Genomic DNA, 8,705 nt, shown 5'->3' on the forward strand with positions numbered 1-8,705 from the left:
TTTTTTAATAAGTTTGCTTGACAACAAAGATCTTTTTTTCTTCCCATACTTTTGTACATTAAACTTAAAACACTTTTAGCTGTAAAAGACCTCTTTGTGGTCAGGCCCATTGTGAAGTTGGCCATGTAAGCCGATAGCAGAAAGACTTGAGTGTCCAGGTAATCCCTCCCCTTTTAGTGATGTCAGCTTCATCACAGACTCCTCCCCTGCACCTGACCAGCCTTATAAAATCAGCTCTAGTGAAGTCGAGGTGAAAGATCATCACACACCAATGCGAGGCCTGAAATTAACCATACCTGGCTCTCTTCTCGGCTCTTCTCCTGTATTAGATTTCTTTTCTGGGATCTTACCTCAGGTGTGACATTCAGCAGGAAAAGGAAAAAGGACCCTCAACATGTCTATAGGGCTGGAGTTGATTGGCATTTCCCTCTGCATTATAGGATGGCTTATTGCCATTGTGTCTTGTGCCCTCCCGATGTGGAGGGTGACAGCCTTCATTGGCAGCAACATTGTGACAGCTCAGATCATTTGGGAGGGCCTGTGGATGACTTGCGTGGTCCAGAGCACTGGACAGATGCAGTGTAAGGTGTATGACTCTATGCTCGCCCTCTCCCAAGATCTTCAAGCTGCCCGAGCTCTCACAGTCATCTCCATCCTGTTAGCAATCCTGGCTTTGCTCATTGCTATTGCTGGGGCCAAGTGCACCAACTGCATTGAAGACGAGGCATCCAAGGCCAAAGTGATGATCATCTCTGGAGTCTTCTTCATTGTATCCGGTGTCATGCAGCTCATTCCTGTCTCCTGGTCTGCGAACACCATAATCAGGGATTTCTACAATCCGTTACTCACTGATGCCCAGCGGAGGGAGCTGGGGGCTGCAATGTATATTGGCTGGGGAGCCGCTGCACTCCTGATTCTGGGCGGTGGACTGCTCTGTTTCTCCTGTCCGCCTCGTGAGACACGATACAACCCTTCACGAATGGCTTATTCTGCCCCACGGTCTGTCGGTGGGCCAGGTTTAGAAAGGAAAGACTATGTATGATCCAAAAAGAAAAAGAAAAAAAAACAGTACTCAATCTTGAACTTGCTCACCCCATCAAAGTGAGATTGTCTTTAGACGAAGAGCTCATAAAAAATGAGAACTGTTCAATGAGGGATGCATTTGATTTTGCCTGTAATATTAAGTATTTTTGTGATGGACCTTTTGCTTTTCAAGAGACTGAAAAAGGATGAAAGAGACATGTCTGTGCATATCTTAGTACTCCATCTTTTTCAGATTAATATTGTTTATTTTTTGTTACTGTTACATTTTATATGGTACCAACTTCTTTACATGTTTACAAAGAAAGTTTTTTTCCCCACAAGCCACCACTGCCACATTCATACTAAAGCATCCCTCTGTAGAAAATTTAATGATTTGGTGTGTTGAATAGCACACAGAGGTAAATACTGTAGAAACAATATCAATAATGACCTGTACCAGCCAAGACAAATGTTAACATGCATTAAATGGAGTTTCTTTTACATTGTGGAAAGGGTGAAAGTCTGCTGAGAGACTGGAGGTTGCAGGACACACAGTGTCCACAGTGTGTACTGAGAATAAAAGAACATGGGTTCTGAGGCAACTTGTCACTGAGCTAATCATGCTGTATTACATGATGAATATGTATTTTTCAATGGCCTTTTTTTCTAAATAAAATGACTTTTTAAGATTTTACCCCTTTCTTTAAAAAAAATGTTTTCATCAAGAACATAAAAAATGCTTTTGTTAATCTTTTAACAGCATACAGACTCTTGCATGAGTCAGTAAACCAGTAACAAAAAAGGAAGGTGTGTGTTCATGAGAGTAACCCTGATATTCAATCCTGAGATATAAATTACCTCCAGCTGGCAGCTTTACCACATACGCTCTAAACAATTAGCCACAGGATCAGTTAACTGGCAGAGGTGAGAATGTGAGCACAAAACAGTGGAGTCATTCCAGGCAAGTTGCATTTCTTTTATTTCTTGTTGCTACACCTGTTTGCAGGTAGTACCCATTAACAACACACACCTTCACTATACGTCACGTAACAGGATGTAAAGAAATATCTTTGGTACAGCAGCTAAGACAAGTTAACTACAGCTAATAGCTTGAATAATTAAATAAAACAACGTCCTTCATGAAGTAAAATTATCTGAAATCAAAATAAATACTACAAAACAAAATAAAAATGCATGTATAACACTAAAACAAAGTAAAATATTTCAAATTTATGAAAGTAAAAACAAGATTTAAAAGTGTTCACCAATTGCAGTAAAACTTTAACTTCTCCTCAATCTTCTACTACCTAGTTTTTCATTTTGTCTCTTTATTTAATAAAAACATGCAGCAAAGGAGCACATAGTGATCTTAACTCAGAAGCTTAAAAAAACTCCTACCAACTAGAATTTCCATGCAATGACAGACATCCTTTTCAGTGTAGTTTCAAAACGCATGCAAACACATCTGAGGAAGGCAGGAATGTTAAAAATTTATGAATATCTCACAGTAAATATGGAAGAGGTCCCTTGGTGCTGTATCATGTTACTGACTGCTGTCTCTTAGTCCTATACATTCAACAATGGACAAGGAGCTGCTTGACATCTGGTCACGATCCCTGTAACCACAGGTTAGAGCTCATTTAAATTAAAAGTTCTTTTAAACTAATTGAGATTAACTTTTTGTATAACTGCATTATAATAGATGTGGGCATCCAAACACATCCCTCTCAAATGGCTAAAATATTAAAGTTTCAGACATTTACAAGAAATTTTCTTTAAACTTGAAAGTTTTAAATGAAATAAATATCAAATAAATAAAACAAATGAGCTCTTTTCTCAGACATGTGACAGAGGATCATCATCTAAAGTTGTTTACCACTGAGCACCATTTCCCGTGTGTTGTTCCAGTGACTGGTCTAGGAGCCTCGGGCATGTTTGGCTGCTGTTAATCGGTGATTTACACACAGGTGCACTTTAAACCATTCTAAGATCAGGTACCACACTTTAGCGATGGAAAGAAGTGAAATGAAATTAATCATTTTTATTTGAAGGAGAATTATTTTTGACGAGAAGTATAAAAGGAGTCAAGTATCAGCTTAAAATAATACTTATTACAAAATCAATTCTTTATTTGCTCTGCAAAATATAAAGTCCTACTAAGAGCCCTACTCCCAGCTGGTGAATTACAACACAGAAACTTTATAAAACTAGTGATTAACTCAAAAAACAAATTCAAAATAATACCATAAATAAACAGGGAAAAACCCAGGGAGTTGGAATTGAGAAGCAAACGGGGACCAACCAACCCCAGAGTTCCTGAGGGTCTAATAAAACTGTATCTAATCAAATACCTAAACCTGGATGAGTGGGGGGAAAGAAGAAAGGGCAGTCTGTGAGTGTTTCTGGTCATGCTCTGCTGGCTCTAGCCAAACTCTGGTCACATGACCGAAACTGGGGAATGTGAAGGACAGTGAGGTTGCCTGGCACCTGGAGGCAGAAAAGGAAAACAGCCCCCTTCCCTGATAATTACACAGACTCACTGTGTCCACTCACTGTGAACAGAAACTCACCAAGATTCCTACCAGTAACAGCAAGAAATGCAAATCCAAAGCACAACAGATCCACATATAAATGATAAAACAATGAGGATAACAAAGTTAGTGAACCAACAAAAGAAATTCTGTTAATCTTCAAGAAACATTTCCTACCTAAATTTAACACTTTTTTATCAGCTAAATTTATTATTAACAATATGGCCAGGATGAGAAAGTTGCCAAAATCTTACTTTGCAGAAACAAGAGCAGGAATGGAAAAAAGGAGAGCAAAGCCACTAAATGTTTCCAGTACTGGAAGTAAACTTTACAAGTTTTAAATCAAATGTACTGTGGCTCCACTGGGCATAGCAGAAAGAGGACATTATCAAAGGCAGATCACGTGTGTGTCTGCAAAAGTAAAAACAAACACAGGACCTGGTGTTAGCAATCACTGAAGTTTCCGTTTAATGGATCAATGCTCAGCACAAAAACCTTGGCTGCAGTATTCTCAGGAGCGTCTAAGGCTACGTCCACACATACAAAACTACGTTTTTCGGGTTTTGTTCTTAAAAAAATCCAGTCTAAATGTGCAGTTTTGAAAAAATATTGCTAAATAACGCTAAAAACAAAATGTGTGCCGATCAGAAGTCTAGAAGTCTGGGAGGGAAAGACTGAACAGGGTTTTGTACCCTCACAAAACCTTAAGTACTTTTGAAAAGTTTTCCTGGAAAAGCAGTTAATTTTGTGTTACTTTTGTGTTACTTTTCAAGTGTCTTCAACATTTCAAATGTTAATGTTAATTAATGTTAATAACTAAAGACAGTATTTTGGTTGGTGTCGACTCACAACTTAGGCATGAACAAAATGCATACAGCATACATAAATTTAAAAAAAAGTAAAAAGTAAATTTATTCAAATTTTCTCCAGAACTGGAAACCCACATTGTATAACAGGGAAAATCCTGGAAGATAACATCATGCCATCAGTGAGCCAGCTGACTCTTGGGTTTTGACAGAACTGCCAACAGGAAAATGACCCCAAATAAGTCCCAAAGTTTCACACTTTGTTTAAGTTGAGGGAAATCCTATTGATATAATTTAACAAAGATATTTAAACTACTCTTGTGTAAGTTGAAGTAAAGCTAGCAGAATGCAGAATCGGGTTTGAATAACTTTGTGTCTGCACATTCATGTGGCACTTTTTTGATGCTATCAGATCTATCTAAAGTTCAAGAATAGTGTCATAATTGTCTTGCTGTGTTATGATTGCACTGTGTGGAGTTTAGAGTGTTTATTTTGGGACCTATAGCAGAATCCAGGATATCAAAATAAAACCATAAACCAAGCCTTAAATGCTGGTAAGTTCAAGGAGTAAAAAAAAAGTCCAAAAGTTACAAGGAGCAAATCCAATCCAAAATGACAGAAATCACTAGGAACATAGAGAACACAGAGCTAGAGCGCATACAGCTATGAGGACAACTCAACATTTAACAAAAAAAAACAGCGACAATATATACATTAGAGGTATTGATGGAAGTGGAAATAGGTGGGGAACTCAGCTGCAGACAATTAACATAACAAGACAGAGTTGACTCAACACAAGACAAAAGGGATCAAAATTACCAAGGTAAAACCTGTTTCCTCATTCAAACCACTGAATGAGGAAAAAAGCTTAACTTGACACAAAGGGACACTGAAAGACAAAGCACAACACAGAAATGAGACGGGAACCAAAATCAGACAAAGGGGAACTTAATACCTCCAGAAAGTCACAGTAGCTTTACAGAATACTTTTAAACACAACTGAATAAAAACAATATGTTGATTAAAAGTAAACTAAATACAGACCAATATTCCAAAAGAAACAAACCTCACACATAAATCATTATCAAACCAAAAAACATGCTGTACTAAAAATTCCAACCCCTGATCTATGACGTGTAATGTGATTACTGTATGTTGTAGCCTTTTTTTTCTCAAGATAATTTAACTTTGATGCCTCATAATAACAATCTGCCATTAGTGTGATTGTTTCACTGTCATATAACAAAGGCCTACAGCATGTAGATCCCACAGCAGGACCTACATATTTGCACTATAATGATAATAATAATAATATATGAAAGGTCTTGTGGAATGAAACTCATAAAAGCTGCTGGAAATGAGGGTACCTTATTCAAAATAAGAAAACTCATGATCCACTCTGCAACAAATGGAGGAGGCCACCAAGGTGAGTGACAGGGAGAGCAATTTGTGGACATGAACCCTCTAGCACAGCATGAAAAGCCCACTATCACCAATGTGGGTTTTAAAATAGATATTGAGCTTGACAGTCAAGTGAGAGTAGTAGTGAAATCCAGCTTTTATCAGCTGAGGCAACTGGCCAAAATTAAACCTATCTTGTCAAAAGATGATTTCAGAACAGTAATCCATGCTTTTATTACAACTCCGCTGGATTACTGTAACTCCTTGGTATTAGCCCGTCATCCTTGTCGGGTCTTCAGCAGGTGCAAAATGCTGCCGCACAGCTTTTAACTGGTGCACAAAGCATATTACTCCCGTTTTACCCTCACTACCTGCCTATTCATTTTAGAGTTAATTTTAGTCCTTTTATTTGTTTTTAAAGCCTTAAATGGTCTCACCTCACTCTACCTATTTGAGCTACTGAACCTGGAAACCCTTTCTTGGTCTCTTAGATCAGCTGACCAGTTGTTGTTGGATGTGCCGAAGACGCAAGACTTTTGAATCTGGGTTGAAGGCCCGCTTTTTCAGTTTGGCTTTGAAGCCAGTATAGAAATGTTCATTTTATTTGGATTTTATTGTTTTTCTGATGTTGGTGTTCTATATCATTTACGGTTGTTGTATTTTTATTTATACTATTTATATTAATATTTTTTCTTATTCTATTTTCAGCACATTGGTCTGCACTGGCTGTTTTTAAAGTGCTTTATAAAAATAGATTGCTTGGCTTTATTTGTTGAACACAGCTGAAAAAAGGAGGTTTAGGTCCATATAGCTGCACAGGATTTCTGAAGGGATTATAAGTAATACTGAGGTTTATCTTGACCAAGAAAGTTCCAACGAATTTGAGGGTGGATGGTTGTGCATAAAGGTACAGGGTACAATTCACTGGAATCTTGGCCTATTAGTTCATTGGTGAAGTTGATTTGAAATGGAGCAGATAAGAGAATTCCTCCCTTTTACATTCCAGGATAACCTCAGGCAGAGCAGAGATAAGCACTGCTCACTCCTCAGTTCTTTGGAAGAATAAAACAGGTTGAAGCCAGTTTGGCGTGGTAGTGGAATAACGACAGAGGAGAACAGTTGTAGTTGCAAAAAAAAGAATCTCAACCACAACAAGAATGGAGATGATTGGCTGAGAAAATGGGGAGTCTTTTTGATTCATAGACCAAGTAGCAAAGCACTTAAGAGTGATATCATGTCAGTAGACAGACTGCTACAAATCTGACACTCTCTGTGTGAGTCAGGAGATCGACTTAAGTTCTTCTCAGTTAGATTTGAGGATCCTGGTTTTACAGTTTAAAGCGGACTTTGACTCAACAGATTAATTCCTTATATATTGATATTTCACTTTATGGTTCGGGTTAGTTTTGATAATAACTGTCTATACCAAATTTTGAATTATAGTTCTATTTAGAATGTATAAATAGCCTAATACTAGGTAAACATGGCAAGAACATTCTGAAATTTGGGGGATTTGTTATAATAACCATATATAACCATTAGAGCTGATAACAAGGCCCTTACTGCTTTATCATAAAAAATCATAATATCTCTAATTATCAATAACAATTCATGCAATTGCAATTAACACTTAAAACGTGCTTGTTTTACAGTAGTCCTTTTAGTCAAATCAGTGGGAATCCTTGCATTTGTGGGACTTGTTTCCCACATCCTGCAGAATGGCAGTTTAGGTACCATTATAGCAGCAAGACCCCATCCCCCACACCTCTTTTGGTCTCTTTTTTTACTCTCAGTTATTTTTCAGGTAATTTAATCTCAGTTACCTCAGAGTAAATATTTTTAATTTTCTTGTTTTTTAGATTATTTAGTTACATTGCACGTGTTTGTACTTACAGGTGTAGCTCTACTCTCTGTGTCAAGGTTTTCTCAGTCAAGACACCGTCTAACATATTTATGACCTCTATTTCTTAGCTGCATGTGCACCACATGTGAGTAAATTTGTGGCCTCTTCACAAAGAAAGTGATACGGGCTACACTGACAGCTAAGTTAAGCGGATGTGCTGTGCTCTGTGCCCTCATGGTCCTAAATGCGCAAACTCCTTGTCACTTTTTGCTTCTATTGCTCGAGCAAATGTGCTTCATTGAAATTGTGCCCCAGAGCACAGCCTACTTGTTGTGAGCTGCACTTTGCTTAACGCAGTGGCAAGTCATCAGACATAATGGATTTGCTGTTGTAGTTTTGTATGTGAGGGGCCCTTTATGCTGTTGAGATTCCCCCCATGATCCTTCAAAGACCTGCAGGTGCCTTTCTCTCTGGGCATCTGGGGAAATGCAGTTTCCTCTCAAAACAGTATTTATACTCTATTTAAATTTGACCTGAATTGTATGGAAGGGTTACATTTTTGTTCTTCCTCGCTGTAAAATTACTGCAAAAATAAATCTGTCACATTTAAAAGTGTGTCCTGGACAAACACCTAGAGGGGAAAAAAATAGAATTCTGCCCTCTGGTGGTTGAAAATAAAATTAGCAAGATTTGTCTTTATTTAAGAAAAAAATCAAAGTTGGTACACTACTCTCACCACTGGTTTTATTCTGTGCAGTAATTATGAATAGACTGTGTAAGTCAGTCAAAAAATTTAGGCATGCACATAATAAACGTAATAAAGTAAGATACACAATTCTTATAGTTTAATGTAAAGATATACAAGGCTTAAAAATAGCAGCATATAGACCACTGTTAGCGCTTTTAAAATGTTTTATTTAGTCTATTAAAATATACCAGAATTATAAGTCCCCCAGTAAGACCATACCTTTTCAAAGAAGGACCTAGTTGGATCGCATCCAAGAAAAATGCCGGTTGAACAGAAAATGTTGCGTAATTGTCACGGTTCTGGGTCAGTTTTGACCCAGTATTTTGAGTTTTCATGTTTTGGTTTGATTTTGT

General features: G+C 37.6%; 1 protein-coding gene across 1 annotated transcript; it reads left to right on the plus strand.

The window, feature by feature from the left end:
• The first annotated feature begins 237 nt into the window (after positions 1–237).
• LOC308401716 (claudin-3-like) lies at positions 238–1,710 on the plus strand. The gene has a single exon (XM_080890065.1). The coding sequence runs from the start codon at positions 395–397 to the stop codon at positions 1,040–1,042; it is 648 nt and encodes a 215-aa protein (XP_080746191.1). The 5' UTR covers positions 238–394; the 3' UTR covers positions 1,043–1,710.
• Positions 1,711–8,705: the final 6,995 nt, after the last annotated feature.

Source organism: Rhamphochromis sp. 'chilingali' (assembly GCF_963969265.1).
Source record: "Rhamphochromis sp. 'chilingali' genome assembly, chromosome: 8".
Classification (NCBI taxonomy): Eukaryota; Metazoa; Chordata; class Actinopteri; order Cichliformes; family Cichlidae; genus Rhamphochromis; species Rhamphochromis sp. 'chilingali'.

What these genes read in the sequence shown, in the direction of transcription:
- LOC308401716 (XM_080890065.1), top strand. Translation starts at nt 395, where the DNA reads ATGTCTATAGGGCTGGAGTTGATTGGCATTTCCCTCTGCATTATAGGA.